We start from the raw sequence: 23,774 nt of genomic DNA, 5'->3' as shown, positions 1-23,774 counted from the left end.
GAAAAAGTCTCTTAGAAGCTAATGTAGCTGCCACAATAAAAAGCATTTTGCCTATCCTAAAAAGCATTACACATATATGTAACGTACAATAGCCACTTGGCAAAATGACGTGTATATTAAGGATGGTACTATGTTAGGAGTGTTGGGATCTATTCTTGAGTTTGTATATTCTCCCCGTGTTCGTGTGGGCTCATGATGAGTACACAGGTTTCCTCCAGCAATCCAACGGTAGATGGTTGATTATTTTCCTTCTGGAGAATTAGCCCTAGTGTGAGTGTCTGTGTTTGGGTCTTTGCCTGTGTGTCTGCCCTGCAGTGGACTGGTGTCCTGCCCAAGGTATATCATTTCAGTGTTCCAGCTCCAACAGCGCCCCTGTACTGGATAAAGAGGCTAGACAATGGTTGGAAGTATTTAATTAAAGTACAAAGACAGTTCTAATGTTACTAATTTTCCAAATAAATTCTTTTAAATATCTGATTATGATGTTTTTGAAAAGTACACAATTATCAGTATAAAAATATATTAATATTCATGATATGACAAAACACATAACTGTATAGATCATTTAATAGAACCTTTGGAGGTTTATAGTTTTTTTTGTGAAATAAGAGTGAGTAGGTACCTTTTAATATCATCATTTTAACTGCGTGTATCAAGATACCCCAGTGCTATCCAAATTGCATATGTGAAGTATACAGTATATATGTGAAAATGTTAAGATAAACTATTGTAATTCCATTGTGATTTAAAGTCAGCAGTATTTCCCCAATTTCCACATTCCCAGTAAACCTATCCAGTGAAGAATTCTGTATTTCATGTAATGAAATTCAAATAGACCTTTTTCTAATTTCTTGGACATGGCTGAGCTCCAAAATACCAACACAACTTTACTTATGGAAACAAGGAGTTTTATATAGATTGAGTGCTTCACGGTGGTGCCAATAATCTTTTAGTAAATATTACAATCCAGGAAAGGAACATTTAGTGCAAAATGTTCATCAACACTATGTTCATAGCGGACACACTCCATGATTCTGTCATCAGAACCTATTCTAAATACAATAATAATGATGTCACAATGCGACTTATGGGAAATAGCAAGTCATAAATTGTGTAAAATTGCAGAAGGAGAAGAAATATAAGATTGAGCATGAGTTGAGGAACTTGCTAAAATGGGACACTGAAGGTCCACAGTAAGGGATCATGGTACCAGCACAAACATGGTAATATCAACTGCATGGTGAAGAGTGATTATTTGTCTTGTAGAAGTAAATACTTGAGATGTGAGAAATGTATATGAACACGAGATCCTTTTAGTCTGGACGATTTTAAAGAATGAATAGGAATGTGCTGACTTATGTTAACTAAAGAATTGGCCAAACCAAGCTTATGTGTCTAAAGACACAGTATTAGCAACAGTAAAGCTGAATTTAATCAAGCTTTTTTGCTTTTTTAGAAAATACAAAAAAAACATCAAAGACTAACAATTTTAAGCATCTTGCAGTTCAAGTATGGAGGAGTGTCACATTGCCAAAGACAAATGTATTTGGATGAAGAATAAAAAGACTTTGCTTAAAGATTAAAATGTACTTTATCTCTACTGAAAGAAATAAATCATCCCTAAATTGAGTAGATCCTGAATTATGGGAGTTTGCAAATTGAAATGGATTTAGTAATATTTTAGATTAATTAAAGTATCATTGTGTATGTTGTAGAGAAGAAATACAAATGTTATTAAGTGTTGTCAATGTCAAATGCCTGTATGATTAAAAGAATCATTATGTTTTCCTTGGAATACTTTCTTTGACCTCTGACCTTGGATGTGCAGGCTAGCCACTGACACCTGCCCATGTGTTTCGGGGATTATCTTTAAAAAGAAAGCATTTGTATTACTTTCACAAATCAGTCTGTCAAAGAATACTATCCGCAAACTTTTCTGAAATGCCACAACATTTTAACTGTGCTATAAAATTTGCTGCATAGGTTTTAAATCAGAAAGCTAGACAGGGTAATGAATTCAAAATAATATTTACATCAGCCAACTGGCATGGACTGCAATAGTAAGATTACACATTTACCAGCTGTTTTATTGCACTTCTGATTAAAATTCCCCAGTTAGGTATGAAATTGGTCTGAAAGAGATGGTTATATAATCTTTTTTTTTTAACAATGAGAGAGAGAAATGAGAGAGGTCTGATCATTAAAACATCACAGTGAATCTTGGTTTGAATTCATGACAACATATTTATTTTGTTCTGCTGATGTGAGGTTTTTGAAATGGCAATTTTGTTTGAGTCAGAAACTCCAAAAGTTGTGGACACAAGAGCATTTCTCAAATAAGCTTGCACAGTAAGATGCAACATTGAACATAATGTGCAAACAATAATTTTGGTAGTTTTATAGTTGTAAGAAAATGCTGTTATTTACAATGGTCATTACAATTAAACGCAGAAAGCCCATTTCTCTTATGATTAAATTATATTTTGTCGAGCTATGAAAGAAAAAGAAAAGATTCCTCACTGTATGACAAAACATCAAGAAGAAATGATGTAATCTGAAGTAATGTCTAGAAGGTCAGAGGCTACTGATCTGTTAATGTAGGAGGAAATGACCTAAAACAGCAAAACTCAGAAAAGAGGCAGAATTAGATTTTTTATACTTTTTACCTGACATATTTTAGCTGGAAATATATTGAGATTTACATTTTATCTAAAGGTTTTCGTTTTGAAGTGGATAAATGAATAGTCCTACATTAAAGATGTATGAAGAATCATCCATTCACTATCAGAAATGTACTTAGGGCAGCCCAGGGCCTATTAATGTAGAACTTTGTTAAATTAATTCACAAAGTTCATAATAAAAGAGATTGCATTTTGTAACTCAAACCATAACATGAAACAGTTATTCATCCATAACAATAGCAACTAGCTGTAAGTGGTAAGCTGGAAAAAAAACACGTTTTGACATGTCATTGTAATAATCATTATTTAGTCAAAATAAGTGGAAAAATAGACTATTACCTAATGGGTATTACTGTAAAGCAAAATATCTTATCATTAAATGTGGATGAAAGCTGTGTTAAACAATTTTAACTACCCAATTCTTTGTTGTGGTCTCTGTGTGGCATCATTTCTTTCTGACTGTAATGACCTAAGAATAGCAAATGTCATATCAGCCTTTGGCACATAAATCATTAGACATACTATTAAATGTTTGCAGAGGTAACTCAGTGGTCAGTTATTTGTGTGCAGTGTAATAGTAGCTTCCATGATGCCAGAAAAGTGGGTGTGGCACTCTTGCAAGTAAAAGATCCACATCCTAGTGATATTAATAGATACAATTATTAAACCGTTCATTTGAATGTATATAATTTACATAAAATACTTGTATTTTTACTTTCTGGTAATGTTTTCTGGGTATAAAACTATCCATTTATTTCAATTGTTCTACTTCATCTTTTTGTCATTTTTGATGTAATTTTTTATAAATTGATACCAGTCCTAAAGCAAACTGAATTTTCTTACTTGGTCAGTAATACACCAGTAAACCATTCATTCAAGGTTCATTATGATACTGCAAATAATCAGAAACAAAACACTGATAGGCCTGAAGACTGCTGCTCTACATTAACCCATTTTCATGAGTAATATGACTGGGAGGCCGAACGCAATGTTTTCCTTTAAGTCAGCACACTGTATGCTGCGTGGGGACACCTAGTTTTCAGCCTCTTCCATTGACTCTGCTAAGACTAAACCCCGTGTTTATCCTTAAATAAATATGTGAAGAATTCACCAGAGATCTCAAAGGTCTGTTTAGAATGGAGAGGCTGTTGTCAGATGTTTAGAAATGATAGGTTTGCCAGCTGCACATTCAGGGGCCTCTTGCTGTGTAGCACATTCTCCTCAGAGGTAAGGTCTTGTGACCTCTCTTTGCTACAGCTTGCTGGGAGGGCGCAGGGACAAGAAAGAACCACTTGAAAGTCCCTGAAGGCCACAAGTGTGATAGAGCGTGTTTACAAACTTAGAAGCCAGAGCTCGCTGCTCATACTAAGGAACATGGCAGCTGTCGCTGTGGTTAAATTTATCACCCATTCATGTGCATGAAGTGGGACATCACACACACTCTCTGACTGGTAAATCCAGTCTGCTTCACTCAGCCAGGAGGGACATCATAATTGTGTAATGATAGAGAAACAATGTAACTAATAAAGCTAGGACTCCAGACCTAGAATAACTCAATGGCTTCTAGCCAGCAACAACCACAAAATCATGTTAAAATAAAAAAGCATGTGGTTCTAAATGAAGAGTTGTGTATTAATATACAGCAATGAATTTTTAGTTTCAAAGCCTTAGATGGCAAAAGTGTCTTTAAATAAACCGCTTTACTTTAGAACTGTTATATAACTCTTTTTTTATATACTGTACTAACTTTAATAACTTTTCAAATACTTTTGTCATGATGCAAGAATTCTAAAGGCAGAGCTGCAGTGCCAAAGCCAAACTGTAAGATTGTTTTATTAGCCCTGCGTGCCGACACTTCAGTAGGGTGGCCAAACTCTAATGAAGGCAAAGAAGTGGTGTTGATTCTCACAGTGTGACTTACCTGGCTGAGGAGGACGACAAACAAGAAAGACTCCATAACACTGATGCAGAAGTCTTTAATCACAAAGACTAAAGAGAGAATATGAAGGAGGGTACAGCTAGCAGACCAGACTCATTAGAGGTGAAATAAAAGGACTGAAGGGAAGCTTGGGAAACACTGCTCTGAGTAAGGAAGAAGAAGGGGACCCAGTGAGAACACCAAAGCAGATTCCGTAATTATGGAACATGGTTAGAGTCCTTTGAGTGCATTGGGTTCGAATTTCACCTCCATAAATTCTGGGGAGCAGCCTTCAAGGCATGATAAGCAGTGAAGAGCGCTGTGTCAATCTGGAGCTGAAGTCCGCTTTCCTGAAACTTATTTAGCGCATTGAGGAGGTGGGGAGGTAGTGTAGGAACCTATGGCTAGTCACTCACTGTTGAGTGGGTCAGAAGGGACGGCCACCTGAGATTCATGTAACTTATGAATTAATTGTGGAGACTGTTCTGATGAAAGTTCACAGAAGGATAACGTTAGATAAGTGATCTGAGCAAGTGATGCAGTGTACAGAAGATAAGAATGGGAATTACTGGAATGTGACTTCTGAAAAGGTGTAAAGTAGCATTGGAGGTCCTGAATTTCTGCAAGGGGGGCCCTGCAGACCGGTTAGTGTAACAGGGAATACAAAGAGTGCACCTTAAGAACTGGCTACAGATAGAAAACCTGGTTAAGACATCTGGGAAGATTTAAAGCACTTTTATTTATAATGTGTATCATGGATAAATGACTGGGTAAAGACAGAATCTGGATCCAAGAGGAATTCCCAAAAAGCACAGCTAGTTCGAAAAGGGTACTGTACAGCAGTAGAGTTCTTAAAACTCTACAAAGCTATCATAGAAGATTCATGAGGCCCAGGTGCCATGAATTGTTTTCCTCTGTAAGGACACTAAGTTAATGGACAGGCATCGCCAGAGAATAGATAGGGGTCTCTGGGAGACAGAGGGCAGTCTGTATAGAAACTGATGCCATTTATTGCTCCAAGAGGAGGAGACAGCTTTAATTTGTTGTGCAAGTGGAAAATAGCTTAATACAGTGGTGCAGAGGAAACAAGCTTGAGAAGATACTGTAGACACAAGGGACAATGCATATAGCATAGCGTAAGTAAGGACGTTTAAGAGTTTGCTTTGAATTAGAAAATAATTATCAGGTGAGAACTGACTTAATGTTGCCAAGCTTTGTTTGTGGCAAGGAGTCATGTCATGTGTCAAGGTGAGAATGAAGCCCCCTAGAGAGCCAAATGAAGAAAATTGCTTAAGTCTTCCATACTGAAGGAAACTCAGACAACTGGAAAAATCACCTGAGTCAAGGCTGAAGAACCTTCAACAGGGGGAGCATCAATGAGAGAAATTAATCTCTCATTGAGTTTCATTGGAAGGGTACTTGTAAATGACGCAAGGCTTTAACCAGAATAAGTGTGGTTAGATATAGGTCAAGGGCTGATCCTGAAGTGAGGAAATAATGGAATGAACAGGGGGGGCAGGGAGAAAAGGCATCAACGATCAGACAGGCTGCTGCAGAACAGGGGAAGAATTGCGCGATGTCTCCACTGATGCAGGTGAGCGTTGGTCCTGACCTCGAGGGTTGGGGCTGCAGAACTGAAAACAGGTGGAGGAGCTGCTGAAAAAGAGGCAGCCCGTGAAAGGAATGCAGGAACCTGGAGCAGATAGGAAGAAGATCAGAGCCTAGAAGATATATAAAACATAGAGAAGGGGTCAGGGTGCAGCCCAGAGGGCACAGTTTTCCTGGAGCTCACAGGATGAATGACATAATCAGAAAGAGCTGGAAGAGCATGATGTCAAGGCAACTCCAGTGGACTGGTTGAAATTGAAGAAGGGCTTTTTCAAACTGGCATGAGAGAAGGTGACTTCTCTCTTCTTCAGGGTCCTTGGCAGACAACAACGGAGGAGAAGATTCAAGGGGGGGTTGGGGGCTCCCACCATGCCCTCTTGGACACCAGGGGGAAATGTAGGTAAGGGGGAGAATTTGAGGGCTGTCGCCCTGTGGATCAGTGAAAGCTGTGAACACGTAGCCCAGATCTGATGCAGGCTGAGCTGTGGGGCAAGCATCAGTGATCAGGTGTGCTTCTGTGGAGAGAGTGAAGAGGTGGATAAAGGAAGGGTAAATAACAACATTGTAGTTTGTTTTCCTTTGAGCTTGTATGGGAAGCAGCCATGTTGTTGCAGAATGAGGTCTGGCTCAGGCAAAAACAAAATAGTATCATGAGAAAGCAAAAGATGTTTTTAATGATTGTTTTTACACTCTCCTTTGCCTTCACACTCCTGGTGAACAGTAGGTGGGGTGAGAGAAAGAAAGGACGAACGTAGAGGGCGGCCCGGCCCTGGAGGGAGCAGTTTTGCTGGAGCTCCATGGAGGTGTGGCGTCAACGGGACCGAATGAGGAAGGTCGCATGACGATTTGGGCTGTTTCCAAGGTGTAAGGGGGTCAAACTGGAGAGGCTTGCACGGAAAACGTTGCACTTAGAGAGATGCAGAAGAGCCATGAGCAGACAGCTGTGACTGGAAGGAGTAGGTGGAAGCTGGTTTTGCGTGGCCAAGGGCTAAGAGACCTGCAAGACATCAGTGCTGGTTTCTTTTTCGGTAGGTAGGTGGAAGTGGGCAAGAACCTCTTGTTATTGAAACATAGGCTGACGTCCCAGAAATGTAAAACTCGTAGACCAACAATGAAAAACAGAATTGCCAGGACTGTTCTAGAAAATGTATTTATGACAAACTAAGAAAATTAACACTAGGTGCAAACGTGATGTCTATGGAATCTACATAAAAGCCCCTGTAGGGTTTCTGCTATCAAAAATATTCCTTGTAGAAAAAAGGTTTAAAAAAACTGAGGACAACAGTGGCAAATCTAATGTCTTTTTTATGAAGTACTGTTGAAAGAACGCTTTAATGGTGCAATTTCTAAAGGTGATAAATGCTTAATTAGAAGTTGTAAGAGAACAAGCAGTGAATAAAAACACACTGAAGGACATTCTGTTCTGATTACAGTGGAGGAAACATGGGGGGGGGGGAGAAATGCTTAGGTGTGAATTCTCCGGGTTACACTATGAATGCTTTCTACATTCACAAAGACAAGGCAAATTTTTGTATTGGGCTTTTAGAAGGAGGCAGACAAAAACTGCCATATCATACAGTATGGTACCACAAATCAAACACAAATTATTTAAAGTACAAAAAACATTAAAGCTGTCTTGCTTTATATTAATGAAGATTTGCTGCTTTACCAAGTGCATCAAATGCTTAGTAGCTCCATTTGAGAACACGTGGTCTTTCTGACAGAAAAGTGGCGTGGAAATAAAGGGGTGGAAATGTAAGCTGTGTAAAGTCTTTCTTGTCACACAAGAAAGTTTTTTTTGCCATTGCGAAGATTGTGACAGCATGGTCGGATACTGTAACAGGGTGGCGGTAGGGCTGTAAGTGGAGGTTGCGCAGTTGGGGAAGAGAGAAAGGTCCTGAGTCGTAAGCCCACAGTGTACAGGAGCCGGCTATTAAGGACCCCTGAGCCTGAAGTCTGTGAGCGAAGATTTCAGGGATCCTGCTGTGGATAGCTCCTCATGGTATCAGAGGAGCACTCCCTGGATTGGGAGCCTGAGGAAATGGAAGCCCTGACCTCAGCATCCTGCTGAGAGTTTTCCCTGGAATGGCGAATGGGAAAACATGTTTGTGGAAGAATCCCGGGGGGCATTGCATTACAGGAAAATGCACGGCTAATATCTGGAGAACACACCTGGTGGCTATGTCTAGAGACTACAAGGTTATACATATGGTTTAGGTTACATGGTTTAAGGACTAACAGTAACGGCTGTAGCTCTGTTGTGTATAATTACGATTAAGGGTGATGGGTGGAGTGTGGTGGTGGACTCATTCCCAAGGTTATGTGTTGGTTTGTGATCAAGTAATGGTTAGGATCTCATACTGGTTTCAAAGTTAACAGTTTAGGTTCATGGTTTAACGTACCGTACTCTAGCCTTCAAGTTAAGATTTAGGTAATGGTTAAAACATGACTCTTCCTGGGACCCTGATCAGCTCATGGTGTCACCGCAGGCTGGGTGTCCTGTTCCAGAATGACCGTGCCCTAGGTGTTGGTTATAGATTTCAGATTACAGTCTCCTCAGAGTAGTGTAAAACCTGGGCCGACAAAAGAAACCCCGCTGCAGGTCAGCTAAAATCCCACAAAACAAACTTGTGTAGTTGTGAAACTTTGAGTCACTGGCTACGTGTGGCGAAAAGCAACGTTGCCATGGCTACCATGGTGGTGGCAGTGCGAGGATGACATCTGCCCTTGAGCCGCTTCTCAACTGGTTAATACCAGAGCACCTAATACCAGAGAGACTACTGGGGAGAGCTAACTTTAACTCATCACTGACAGGAAGTCATTGAAAATTGCAGCCCTCAAAGTGAAGACTTCTATGGATAAGATAGGTTACAGTAAATTTCAGCAAACAATAAAGATAAAAACTGAAATATCTTGTTCGCATATGTAGTTAGACTTATGTACACTATGTTTTGTGGAAGCATTTTTAGCAGTGAAAACAAGTCTTCTTGGGTCAGCTTCAACCAACCTTTCACAACAGATTGGTGTCATTTTTGTCCATTTTTCTCGGCATATTTGCTGAAGCTCTCTCAAATTGCTTGGGATGGCAGTTTTCAATCTTTCCACAGAGTGTCAGTAGGAATCAAATCAGGATTTGGCCCCTCAAGGGCATTCACTTTCTTATAGCAACTCTACTGCAGCTTTGGTCTTGTGCCCTGGATCATTGTTCTTCTGAAAAGTACTTTTTTGTCCCAGTTTTAGGTTAGAAGCATGTTTCTGCTACATTTGTATGTTCCCATCAGTCTTAACAAGCTTCTCAGTCCCTGCTGAAGAGAACAGAACTATGACACAAGGATGACACCACCATTCTTAAAAGCTGTGATGGCGATGCACTGTGTTGAGTTTGCCAGATATATTGCTTTGCCTGTAGATCAAAAAGTTCCACTTTTAGCTTGTGTGAAAACAAAACCTTTTGTCACATGTTCGCAGTATAAGCTAGGACCAGGCAGGACTTGAGATGTTGTTGTTTTTTTACCAGTTGCCTACAGGCCAGTTTTTTTGGAGTGACAGTGATATTGCCGAGACATAGACCTTTTCTCTCATCTGTCCATCTCAGCCCATGTCACTGTCAGCCTTGCAGGGCACCCCTAACCATTTTCCTCTTTGCCTGGCTGCTCTCATTGGAGGAACAGCTTGATCTAGGCAGTGTCTAGATCAATTTTTAATGATTAACATTACAATGATGAAAGAGGTATTGGGAGGTATACCTGCACTGTCTAGGTGCCTTCCTGTTCTTAATGATTGACTTGACCATACTGAAAGAGATATTAAGGGTCTTTGAAATGTGTTCATATCGTAACCCCTGATCTGTGGCTTTACAGAGGTTTATCTCTTAGTTGTTTTTAAAGTTCCTTGGTTTTCATGGATGAACCTTTCCTTAAAACTCACTACCCAATGAAGGTACCTTACAGAGTGCATTTATTCTAAAATTACGAAAACCAGTATTATTGTACATAGCCAGAGGCCACACAAAATATTTGCCACAATATTGGCCACAAAAATAATTTCATCCACAGACCATCTGAAATGGCATCCTGAAAGGCAAAGGTAATTCCATGCTGTAAAGAAGAAAGACAAAATATACTATGACTGATAAACCTTTTTTTAGTCCATTCATTGTGTTACATATATTTGGACGTTGAACGCTTTCAAATCCCAATTAAACACAATCAAAGGTTTATACCCCTAAACTGATACAAGAAAATAATCTAGATTTTCCACCATGTTGTGGGTTATGGTTAAGTTAGCCATGTGCAAAACTAAGTAATCTATAAAAATGGAAGCTTTTAAAACAATTTGAAATGTCATAATATTTTTCTTATAATTATAAGTCTTCGCATGTGTTTCAAATAAGCATGAATTTCCTTCTTTATTCATGCAGTTTCGCTTGACTGAAAATCAAGTTTTATTGCTTATTACTTGGAAAAATGACTCCAGCTTTACTATAGAGACCATAGAACAGTACAAGACTGGCTTTTTTTGCAATCCAACTATCCAACTATTGTTTTTCATTGTACATGAGCTAATCGCCTAGATAGACAGCACTAAAAGACACAAATGCTGCACACCATGGAGAAGGATTCTCAGAAAAATAAAATATCACATTCATCTAGACGAATAACTTCACAGTCCAACAATGCCAAATAAATGAAAGATAAACACAAGTATAAAGACGTGACTGCAATTAATGTTATCACCTAGAGGTTGAATTAACTCTCCCCTTTAAATGTTTATATATCATCCATTTTTTAGCTCAGTGTTTTCTCAGTTGCAAACTGTACATCTTCCCAGACAGCCATTATAGGAGCCTGTCGTGTGTGAACTTAACAAACTGGGCCCATTTACATGAAAGACATCTGCTTTCCATTTCTGAAACTCTGAACCAGAAGTGGAATGATCTGCATTCTTCCAGAAGGCATAAATGAACCATCAAACTTGAAAATTATGTTTATCTTTTTAAATGGGCTTCAGACTTCAGGAACATTCTTTTCAGGACAACATATTCACTCTGAGGACAGAGTTTTACTCAAAAGCTGTCATTAAGTAAAGTGCACTGTTTTCGTGTCATGAAGTGTAAGCAACTTATTTTTTTATTTTTAACTAAAAGAGACATGAAGCCATATGTTTGGTATTCGTAGCTCAAGGCTTGTCCACAATTAGTGAAAAATCTTAATCTGTTTACTTAGCCATAGACTAATATATATTTGTGTATTTTACTTGTAGGTTGCCATCCAATAGTTCTTTTTCAATAATATAAATAATTACAAGAATAAAACCAAATGGTCCACAAGATCAGGACCATTATATTAGACTTTTTAACTAAAATAAAAAACATCAAATAAGAAAGCTTGTCCATGGAGATTTTGTTAACTTCTGTACAACTTTCACACCATCTAGTGGCACAGTTATGGAAACTACAAACACACTTTACTAAACCTGGACCCCTTTGTGTTAAATGATCATGTTTCAGTGAATAAGTAAAGATCCCAAACATGCAGAATTCAATAAAATATATTTTGTTATCAAATCTGCTTGCCGTTTATTATACCATAGTTAAAAAATACAAATAATACAAATTATTCATTTCACTGTATTAAACTTTTTAATAGGAAAGTATCAAGTAAACAACAGCATTCTGTTTCTGAAAGATATATCTTTATTTGAAAATGATAATGTCAGTGATATCAATACAATTATTCTACAACAAGTATTGGATGCTTCGTAACTGGTAACGGAAGACCAACAGTAATAATAATATACAAAAATAGTGCAGTAGCAAAACAATTGAAACAGCTTCAATTTGTTCCCACTTAAGGTATTATATCTGACATGCTATACATAATACCAATACTTAATTTGTGCACTACTCATGTTATTTTGTATAAACTGTTTTATACATGTTAGATGACATTTTATTTCAAGTCTCAGCATCTGAACTATAGTATCTGTTTATAGTGCAATGGGAACATTCATATAATTACTTTAATTTGCAGTGTTATAGGATTTACACAGTGCTAATACAGTAATGTGATCATCCAGGAAATGACTGAATATTTTTTCTCTCATGTAGCAAAATAAAAAAGTGTTGACAAAAAGTGTTGGTAGCAAGAACGCCATTAGATCATTTAATTCTATAGTAAATGTGGTGTACACTGTATTTCCTGTTATACCGTATAACAAAGATACTTAATACATTGGAAAGTAACACAAATGTTATTTGCCAGGATTCAAAGGAGATTTCACATTTTTGGCTTAAAGGAACCCAGTTTCACGTTGACAAGATTAGTTTTACATCACTGCATATTCTAAACTTGTATATGATAACCCTAATGACACAAACAAAATTATGATGAAATCCATTCATAAAGACATTAAGAAATACACATTTTAAATATTTTGTTTCATAGCTTAAATCCTACAATTTAAGTGAAATAAAAGTGCTTGCTTTCATGGATCAGAGAATATGTTGCACTTTTCTAAGGAAGTCTTTTCTTTTAAAGAAAACCAAAATCATATGAGGGTTTTCAGAAAGAATATTTTTAGAATAACCAGGATTCAGAGACAGAAAACAGACGTTGTTATAGAGGGAGTTTCCTGTTGGACTGGCTGAAAGGAAAAACACTCAGATCAAGACCTCAGATATTTCCCTTTCTGATGCAGTTTCCACTACGTTTTTCCTTGATTTCAAGAACTTTAAAGATCATCTCGTCAGCAGTGACCTAGATCACACAGCACTAATGACAAGAATATCAGGGCATCACTGAGGTCAGGAATGAGAGGGTGTTACTGTATCTGTGCTGTTTGTGACCAATTGGTGATCTCGTCACACCTTTTAAAAAGACATATATTGCTGTTTTATAATTTATTATATGATTTGTAATCTTACTATAAATGACTAGATGCTTTTTTTAAATGTGCAGGACAAAGGAACTAAGAAAAGTTGGTATTTTATTATATATTGTTTACTGTTCTCAAGTACTAAATTTATTCAGGTTCCTTTATGGTATTTAGCTCAGAATGTAAAACTACCCACACAGTAGTTACAATAAAACCGTTGTTCATTTCAATTTAGCATTTTACATAGTTTCAGTACTTAAAACTTCAAAAAGTCTAACTTTTTTCAGAGCTTGCAAATTTACATTAATAAACCTAAAGCTTAAAATACTGCCATAGTATAAGCAAGAATCATTTTTTCATTAGATTTCCAAGACATATAAAGTGAACTAGACATGCTTACAACAGGAACAAGTAGCAATATGGTTTTAAATAACCTACATACTGTACAATTAAACTTCCTGAAAAATCTGAATGGGTTCTTCAGAAGAGCTGCCACCCAGTTTTAGTGTAATGAGGTTGTTTTTGTTCATTATTAACTATTAATCATGCTTTCATCCTCACTATTACTCTCTTGTAAACTGGGAAAACTATACATAGTTGCTTGTTAAATACTATAAATACCTTGTAGCTTGAACAAAAAGGAAAATTAACACTTTTGTTTATGTTTTAAGTATCACTGTACCTTTATTGCAATGAAGGAATTGAAATGCAAATTGAAGATGACACTTCAATAATGAATTATTTACTTAAGAATAGAGATAATTTACAAACCTAAAATACTGTTAATCCAGTCCAACTTTGTATATCAGGATACTCTTTTCTAAGAAAGAAATTGGATACTTTTATTTGTGGAAGTATCCATTAGGTCCAGAAAAAAAGCCTTACCATTTCATTTTAAGAAATAAAACATGCCAACATTCCAGTCAAGTAACTATAAAACACACCAAAAACATTCGGTACATTAAAGTAATACTGAAAGGTCACCATAGCAATACCAAAATAAACAGGGCCCTAAGTATTTCTTTTCACTTCCTTAAAGTGTTAGGTAAGTCTGTACTGTTTAAACTGTCCCATATCAATGCTTCTGATGTACTGCTTTAGAAGCTACTCAAGAAATAGCATTGCAGCAATTTCACCTATGTCTCACCAATCATTTCTGTGTTTGCTCTGCCTTTCAAAGAATTTGTCCTGTTGCTATACATATTACTTTGTTGTTACACAAATTTGCCACCAGATCTTCCCTTCAGATCTCGGATCTTAACCAGTTTTCCATTAATTTCCACTCTGGGTGTACAACTGGTATGTGCCAGGCGATATCTAAACACTGTATATAAGTTACATGAGGAAAAACGATTTCTATTTATGATCCCAGTTCTTTTATTTCTCAGTCATACATAAAACTGAAATTGACCCTTTGTCTGATGAAGTTCTCAAAATACAATTTAATCTTACACTACATATCAGAATTAATTAGAATTCTAGGCTTTCAGATTGCCAGTTGATATTGTACTACAACAGAAAAAGTGATTCACCACTGATGTATTCTAGAACATTTTCTGCTGGTTTTGCACTGTAAAGATGAAGGTATACCATCATAACACTGAAGCATGATATGCAGAGATCTTTATACAGTACCTGTACTATTACATGTTTAGCTTTAACTGTGATATTGCACCGAAGTGTTCAAGTATACTGCAGTTCCATTCCCGCAGCTGAGTTCATAGGTAAGAGAGGTAGTTGATTATTCTCTGTGGGATATTGAGCTGGGCTACTACTTCAAGGCCTGTTGTCCCCAGGGCTTTCCTCAGACTGACCCTACTCAGCTGCTGCAAGCTCAATGGGTTTCCTGCAGTAGGACAGAAAACTTGTGAATAAAGGCGAAAAAATTAATAAACAATTTCATAGTTTAAAGTCACATCTTGAGTATTCTAATCTTGGTTTAAAAAACATCCTTTTCAACACAAGTGCAATCTCATTGTTTTGTTAAAATGTTAAAATGTAAAAGAATTCTCATCTGTGAAGAACCCAAAAAAGAAGAATGCTTTACGAGAGCCCAGCTTGTCAGAGTGAAAATCTGCTTGTTAAATGAAAAAAAAAACAGTCAGGAATGACTACTACTCATATGAATAAAAACTCAATTATAGCAGTTGCTGGTATAGTGGGGGATTACTGTGCGGTGAAGTACAGCTGGCTCCCATCTTTAAGAAAGATGACAATGGTGGTTTAACTCTCCTAACCTAAATTGATCCTATGGAGGCCTCCTGAATTGCTCAAACAGTAAGGGATCTGACACGTTGGGTCACGTTCAAGCCTGGGTCACATACTAGGTTCCTGTGAGGCAATTCCTCTACTGGCAGTGTGCAGTAGGCTAAGCGCCATCTGGTGTCAGATGGGACCTGTTGACTGTTGATGACACTGTGAATCATGCAGCCTCCTATGCGGCACTAAGCCTTTGCTGTGTTACCTATGACATTTTTTAACAAGGCTCAATAGTGGCAGGACAGAGCAGTCTGCCTAGTTTTGCAGTTTCTTCCCTGTGTGCTGCATTGGGGTAAATACGGAAATCACATAACATGCTAATCCAACATATCTGGCGATTCTAATTTTGTTTTAAAAAAATAATCTTATTTAGTGACTAACAAGAAAGCACTAATATAATTTTCAAAGTAAAATCAGTGTCAAGTGTTGCTTCCAGACTGTAGTTCCATCTTTTGCCAAATGAGGAAGGCCTTGTCCAGTCAATCAGCTAGCTGGAAGTGAAATGAGTTGTTAATGTATTCCTTAGTACAGGTACTACTCAGCTCTCTCTTTTGGGTTCAAAAAAGCTTAAAGATGCTTTATAAGTATTCAAAAGATACATTCTTTTGAAGTTATAAAAGGTTACTTGGTGTGGGCTCTTTTGTAGATTAGCCACGTGGTGTCAAGGCAGAAGAAATTCTTCGCTCACCCTGTGGTCCAGGGTCCTAATGCCCCAGTATAGTGATGGGGACACTATACTGTAAAAAGGTGCTGTGCTTCGTATGACAGGTAAAACCGAGGTCCTGACATGTAAGCAATTATTATTATTCTTTATTGACAAAGGATAAGGGCACTCGGGACAAATTCTAATTTACAATGACCACTGGACAGTATTTTCACAACACGGCATCTGCCGGAACTGCGTGAGTGAAGCACAATGTTCAGCAGCATTCCCCACAGGATTTTAACCCACTGCCCAAGGGCGCCGAGCCCAAAGCCCTAACCACTGTTTCACTGCCTCATAGTAAGAAAACACAAAAAGTGACCCAGCGACTTTGCAACACCTGCACAAAAATGACAAATATTTCCAGGTGCTACCCGGTCTGCACGTTTTCTCTACTGCTATGAACTCTGTACTATAAAGGCAGAGTCTATATTACCAAACGCTGGAATAATATAGATACAAAACTAAGAAAGTTATTTCGGGTAATGAAAGGACAACAAACACTAAAAACTTACTTTCATAAAACTGCAGGCAGAGTAAAGGTGGAGAGCCAGCTCTGGTATAGTCAATTGGCTTTTTACCCTGGTTATCCCTGGCATACACATTCCCTCCAAATTCAACCAGCATTTCAATTAAGTCCACATTCTTTACTTTGGCTGCATGATGAAGAGCTGTCTCGTGAAGTTTGGCTGCATTCACCTTTGCACCTTGCAAAACAGATCACACACATTCAATCTTCATTATTGCGGCACTGACATTTTTAAAAGAAAATATCTACTTTTTTAAAAGACAGAAAGGTACCGATGCCTCCAAAAACAGCAAAAATTTCAGACAAACATACAAAATCAAATGTGCTTCATTTAGACAAAATTTATAAGGAAAAATTCAAAATACCATACTAGTGAGTCTGGAAAGAAGAGGCCTACACGTACAATGCATAGTTGGCAAATTCATAGATCCCATACTTGGTAGTAAAAATAAATAACTGTACATCTGTACAGTACATTTGTAACAGCAGTATAATATTTGAAGTTTACAGTTTACAAGTGTTTTCTTTGGAGAGATTTCTTAACATTAAACATTAACGTTATATACTGGGTATTGGTCATTGTTCAGTTCTACTGTATGTATACTGAAGCTCTATAAAAAGGTAATGCCAGATCCCAGAAAAACATCAAGCCAGATTTAGACGTTCTGTACATTCAATACGTTTTAACTGCGATACCAGGTCATTGTAAATTCATTGTAAGTTCAAATATAATATGGGGTACAAATCACTTGCATGCAAGTCAGGCGTTTTAAGAGTGAACTGTCCACCATAAAACACATCCATGCAGATGGGAACATATGTGTCAGCACACCATGATCATGATCTTCTTCCGCATGCGGGAGCAAGAAAAAAAAATGACAGGAGAAATAGAGAGATGGAAACAGCACGGGAGGCCACATTTCACAAGGTAGAACGCAACACTATGGTACAGCCACCAGGGGGCGATAGCCCAACTAACATCAACCTGCTCCACCACAGTGTGGCCAAAGAGAGCCAGCAGGCAGACTGGAGGTGAGAGAGGCTGAGGCTCCCTCCAGCTCTTCAGGGGAAAGCTGCCTGTCTGGTTTCAAAGCTGCTGGCTCCCCAGACATCTGGAAGACCGGTGCTTTCAGCGGATCTCTCTACTCGCCCGGTCTGGACCAAAGACTCAGAGTATACTCATCTTTCCCACACAGCCTCCCTTAAGCACCTGACCACCATAACTGACCCTTTATTCATTCTGTAATGCCAGTGCTATGTTAACAATCCTATCTGATTATGGTCTATGTCAACTCAGCTGAATCTGCATAGTTACTGTGTTCAGATCTGATGACAGAGGGGTCAGTGCATGATGCTGACCTAGCCACCATGTGAAGACAAGTGCTATTTCAGCATTCCAGATGTTCCCTGCCTTGCACTGACCTGTGGCAATTCACAAGCATACAAATTCGTCACGTCATTACAATGTATGTTTTAAGAGTTTTTGGTCATCTTAACTCTGAGGAATAATTAAAGGCCCATGAGTCCTGAAATATTCGACACACAGATGACTACTGCAGTGAATGCGTGCCTGTGTACTGTGCCTGTGGGGCAGTGGAGTCCCATCTATAATGTAGTCCTGTGTTGAGCCTTGGTGCTTGCTGACAGGTTCTGGCTCTCTATGTCCCTCAAAGGACACAGTGGACAGATGAACATCAGAGTCTCATAATATTGTATTCAAAGCTGTTAATCAATCGATGATTGAAAGTAAAAACACATATTCCTTTTTTAAAATGTTGCAGTGCATGTATGCACAAAGGAAGTAAGGCATGAGTAAAGGGATCCCCGAGTTTGGAAATCTCAATAGTTGTCTTATAGAATTCATTCAAATTTAGGAGCTGTTTTTCTGAACTTTTTATTACCCTTAGACACATTGTAGAGGTTCTCCAAGTACTACGATGCTTGCCTTTAAGTGTTTCTTACCTGAAGTAACACATGTTAAAATTTAAATGAGTAATTATTTCATAGCAGGCACTAAAAGACACTTGAAGTCTACCTGCATTCAGCAGCACCTTGACGCAGTCCACATGCTCTCTGGCACAGGCAGCGTGCAGTGGAGTTCCAAAATGGCAGTCATGGGCCTCCAGCTTGGCCCCTTCTGAGATCATAAGTCTAACACAATCTGAGTTACCTGGAAAGGGAAAATATCCATAATATTTCTCAACACAAAGAACTTTTAAATGATAAAACAGTCAAGTACTTTGGTTTGATGTATTCTGAAAAACAAATGTAAATGCAGTAAATTGTACTCTCAATAAAAGTATGCAGTGCCTTCCAGATTTATTCATACCCCAGATGAAATACAAAAAAACCCAATATGACTGAATGGGTTCTGCATTGGACAATATCTTACGTAAGAAACAATTCTAAAAATGTAATAGCCTTTAATACATGTAATAAAATGTAATGATACTGTAATTGTAATGCACAGAATTGTTTCTTTCATTAGAATCCAACAAAAACAAACGTATAATAACATTCTCCTCTATGGACGTGCACTGAAAGCCCCAAGGCTATGGAGAGGCCTCCAAAGGTTTGTAAAAGGAGGAAATAAATGGAAGACATAGCAGGATGCATCTTCACTGTTAAGTTCGCAGACTTTTTTAAAGACTGCAGCAAACAATCATTGACATCCACAAATTGTGGGTGGCCGCAAAAGAAAAGCTGAGTCTACCGCCTTCCACTGTTGTGTTCGTTGTTAAAAAAAACCCCACCAAGAGGTCAACTTTTCAGACATGCTTATCAATCTTATGTTTGGTGTAAAAAAAAAGTGATGCCATCATCACATTACTGCACATCCAAATTGGCAAAGAAGTGTTCCCAACCGGGAATCTCAATCTCCACGCATCAGTGCAATCAATCGTGATTCAAACTCAAGATGGCCGCTCACAAACAAAATCCAAGAGGTCTGGAGCACCAAGAGAAATGGAGGAATAATCAAAATTCCACCATCATAACGTTTTTTATTTGTTCAGCAGGACACATTAATCCAATGTAGAAATCTTTCATTTATATTATGTTTTTTTTCAATTTCATTGATAGCATAAATAAATAAGTAAGGCACTATGAGTGTAATAAACTATTATAACCAGCACTGAAGTTGCAAATGTGAATCATTTGTTGAACACTTTGTACTTGCAACAACAATAGCTCCTGTACTGCCTGGGTGTAATGTTACAGAACAGTGCGGCATCATCAGCTTTCTCTTGGTGAACTCGTCATACTAAGTAAAATTCACAGAATAAAAACTGTAAAGAATAAAAGCTGTGGTCTAAAAGGCTCATCCACCCCTAACAGACTGACTTTCTCATTAATGCGGAACAAAAATAATTAAATGCAAATTCCTGTGTTGGACAGCAACAGTAATATGAATTATCTGCATGAGAGCTGTGAAAGCTTCAAAGCATCTTGCCTCCTGATGCTGATTACAACTGCACTAAGAATACTCTGTTTAATGGGAAGGTAGCTCATTCCTGGCACAGGATGTGTGTGAAGGAGCCCCAGGAATTGGATTTACTGGGAAAATTTCTCGGGGATTCATTCAGAATTGCCCGTGTATGTTGATGGTATTTATTTATGTTTATTTTTGTCAAATTTCCAAGTGATGTCACAGCCACAAATTCCTGAGCCCCCCTCATCACAGATACAGTAGTTTTTTGTCGCCAACAGATCAGAGTTTGCGGTCTCCATAACAACATCATCTTTTGCCTGATATTTTTAAAATGGCCTGAGAGAATATTTTGCCTGGCTATGGCTGTTGACAGAGGACAGCACATATCCAAAGAGAATCATATTTTTCCGGAAAGCAATACACATGCAGCAACTGTAAAGAAGAGAGGTTGAAACCAGGTGAGATGATTTGAATGAGCAGTAAAGTGTATATTACCACTCATGCAGGCCTCATGAAGAGGAGAAGCAGTAAACAGAGCAGGATTTACTTTGGCTCCATGTTCTAAAAGTAACTTCACGCACTCTATACTTCCAGCGGCACAGGCGTCACACAAAGGAGTACTGCCATCGATGTTTCTTGCATCAACCTAAAAACACAAACATCACACCGCAATCAATCCAATTCTCCTGAAATCGCTGCATGCGGAATTGATATTTCAATATCAGTTGGCATCCTTCAACACTTTTAGACTATGTTTGCTGATCCGTTGCTTGTTTGTTTCACAGTGTCACTACAAAAAGTACTTCGGAAACGGAACTGGCAAAAATTTTGCATATGGTGATGTGAAGACCACTAACAACTGTTCAAAACATTTTTTCATAACAAACGTAAATAAAATAATATTTAACAAAGCTGATACAATACATGTTCTCACTGCATCCAGATATATACCTTTATTTACCATCTAAATAATGCTGTAGACCTCCTTATGCCAGATTTGACAAGAGGTAAAATGCAGTGAACCTTTAATTATTCTACGTGTGGCAATATAATATCAAGATTAAGTCTCACCTGTGCACCTGCTGCCAGCAGTAACCGGACACAGTGAGTCTGGCCTTGCAGGCAGGCTTCATGAAGTGGCGTGATGGAGTCGACGGTGACTACGTTCACACAGGCTCCGCTCTCGATTAGCTGCTTCAGCTGCAGGACCTGCCCATGGCTGGCTGCCTCGTGCACTGCGGTTCGATCAGCCCAGAACCCTATGGGCAAAGGCAAAAGCAATAAGGCAAGCAAATAAGCTAGCAATTCTTGAAAAGAATAGAGAAGATGCTCAGATTAATTAGTTACTAACACCCAGATGAGCAAGATGGGCTGAAAACTGTACCTCTTACTTCTACTGATCTCAAATATACAGAATGTGACAGGCTCTCCCAAAACCAGGCTACTCAAGGTCAATTTTCAGGCTTAAGTGTTGGAATGTAGAATTCAGGAAATTTGTTCTTGATAAAAACCTCATTTATTATATTGTGTCTGTAAAATTTTAAAAAATGTACAATAATGTTGACTGCAAAGGAACAAGTAATAGGTTTATTCCATGCTGAAAAAAAGAAGAAAGAGAACACAACGTTTCGGCCGTGGAGCCTTCTTCAGGTGTCAATAATGTTGACTGTTGCTCTCAATTTAACCTTTTGCACGTAAAATAAAAAAAGAACTGAGTACTGAAAACTCCAGCTTAACACAGCAGCTTACAGACATTTGAGTAAACAAATAAAAGTGCATTCTTAAATTAAAGTTAGCTAATATTGGACATTTCAGCCCAATATAATTTAACAAATTAAAAATACAAATTCAAATTTTGTCATTATTCTACAGGTCTTTCTCTAGTGTGGTTACACTATTATGGCAATATTTCAGCCTTACATATCTAACACCACACTTATTCAAGGCCCCTCAGGACAATTCCGGATCACTCAGATGACATCTTGTACCTCCAGCAACCTTGTTTACTGTATCTCTTGCAGTAAATGCCCAGGCATCTACATTGGAGAAACAGGAAGGAGACTCCAAGATCGCTTCAGAGAACATGTTAGGGCTGTGAAGATTAGAGATTTCTCCGAGGCTATTGTTTCTCATTTCACCTCTGACAGCCATGATCACACTAATCTCTCCATCTGTGTTCTCAAAGATGGTTTTCCTAACTCCCACATCAGAAAGACTACTGAAACTAAAATTATCCTGCAGTTAGGATCACACCTTTTCCCCTCTCCCAACAACAGACTAATTTTCTTCTAAATTCTCTCTATTCATTGTTGTTTTCATTTCACACCTCTCCTCACCTATCCTGACTGGCCACTCTGTCTTTCCCCTGATCCTGCCTGCGGCCCCTCCTCTCTCCCAGCTTTTGTTCTCCTGCTACATTATCTTTGCTTACTGCCCTGTCTTTCTCACACCCGAAGAAGGCTCCATGGCCGAAACTTTGTGTTTTCTTTCCTCTCTTTTCAGCATGGAATGAACCTATTACTTGTTCCTTTACAGCCTACACATGCTGATGCAGCTACCCACCTGAACTGTTATGGCAATAGCAGCTTCTGATCAATGATCACCTGTGCTTTAGTAAATTGTTGCCAGTGGTATCCTACTGAAGAAGCCGGATATAATTTTGTCACTACTAGCAGTTCTTTTGGAGGCAAGATTAGTGGTACTACGATCTTGCTCTGACGTTGTTCCTAACTGACTTAAACAACATTTACAAACCAGAATCATAACCTTGCAAACTGAGGCACCATTACATGTTACTCTTAGGAACATTATCAGCACCTAGTGATGTGCCTGAGATTGCCACAGGCATTACAAGTTGTTATCATGAAGTAGCACACTGACATGGTTCACAACCTGTAACTAGATATTAAGATCTTGTGCAACCGGTTTTACAGCTTGTCCTTGTAAACAAGCCATTGCACTCTGCATAACGTCACACGGACTGCCTTTTCTCAAGCGTATATCGTGATGCAATTAAGCTAAACTGCCTTATTTTTATTACACCTTTGACTGTGTCACTTTTGATACAATAACACCGTTTCGAGATAGAACATTAACTGTCTTCACACATACTGTAATACTACTGTAACATACACGTCTGTATGAATTCCTAATCCTTGCCTAAAGCAGTAAAAAAACACAGCTGGATAATATTTTACTTGAGTGTTGTAGTTGTTCTTAGCAGATAATAAGATTGAACTACTTCCTGACTATCACAAGCAACCCATGTTCCCAAAACAAGGTCTCCGAGTCTATACAGGCACGCATGTATTGGAATCAGGTAGCTGGTGTGTGTTTTTCAAATTGGACAGCAGAACAGCTGAACTCTAGTCCAGATCTGTGTAACTCACCAATGTCTCCTATGTTCACTCTTGCCGTGCTGGTTTCCATTAACGCGTTCTTTTACCGCTATGCACAAAACCAAACAATAAACTATTTTAGTATAATATACATACAAAGCTGTTTATACACTGATGGTAAAGAATCACGTGGTCCGACTATTTTGAATCGTCAAAGTCAAGGGTTACAGGATACAATGTGCACAAAGGCTTCATGGGAATAGTAGTTTGAACATTTTCAGGCGTCTACTGTTGCTAAATGAACCTTTTTAATTTGGCAAGACAAGACGTTTCCAAACTGAAATGTTTTGCACATGCAAAAAATATTTTTAATATTTGCCGATACTATCCTATTGACGATTTGAAAATAAAACACAATATAGATTTGCGAGC

The 23,774-nt window shown here is 38.2% G+C and overlaps 1 protein-coding gene across 1 annotated transcript; it reads right to left on the bottom strand.

Moving 5' to 3' along the window:
• Positions 1-11,850: 11,850 nt before the first annotated feature.
• Positions 11,851-23,541, bottom strand: LOC102687432 (ankyrin repeat and SOCS box protein 13). Its single transcript, XM_006633283.3, has 6 exons — positions 23,394-23,541; positions 21,076-21,263; positions 20,500-20,650; positions 18,610-18,744; positions 16,561-16,752; positions 11,851-14,929 (listed from the first exon to the last, which is right to left on the bottom strand). Exons 1-6 carry the CDS (start codon positions 23,431-23,433, stop codon positions 14,802-14,804), a joined length of 834 nt encoding a protein of 277 aa, XP_006633346.1. The 5' UTR covers positions 23,434-23,541; the 3' UTR covers positions 11,851-14,801.
• Between the last annotated feature and the right edge of the window lie 233 nt (positions 23,542-23,774).

This window comes from Lepisosteus oculatus, chromosome 7 (assembly GCF_040954835.1).
Source record: "Lepisosteus oculatus isolate fLepOcu1 chromosome 7, fLepOcu1.hap2, whole genome shotgun sequence".
NCBI lineage: Eukaryota > Metazoa > Chordata > Actinopteri > Semionotiformes > Lepisosteidae > Lepisosteus > Lepisosteus oculatus.
Note: the sequence above shows the minus strand (reverse complement) of the source record. Positions and strands in the feature narration are given on the sequence as shown.

Bases quoted from the DNA above. Each gene is read 5' to 3' on its own strand.
- LOC102687432 (XM_006633283.3), bottom strand. From the start codon at position 23,433: ATGGAAACCAGCACGGCAAGAGTGAACATAGGAGACATTG. The intron at 16,753-18,609 runs GTAGACTTCAAG...CTGTTTTGCAAG, and splicing joins CAAGGTGCTGCTGAATGCAG to GTGCAAAGGTGAATGCAGCC. The intron at 14,930-16,560 runs GTAAGTTTTTAG...GTCCTACTGCAG, and splicing joins CTGCCTGCAGTTTTATGAAA to GAAACCCATTGAGCTTGCAG.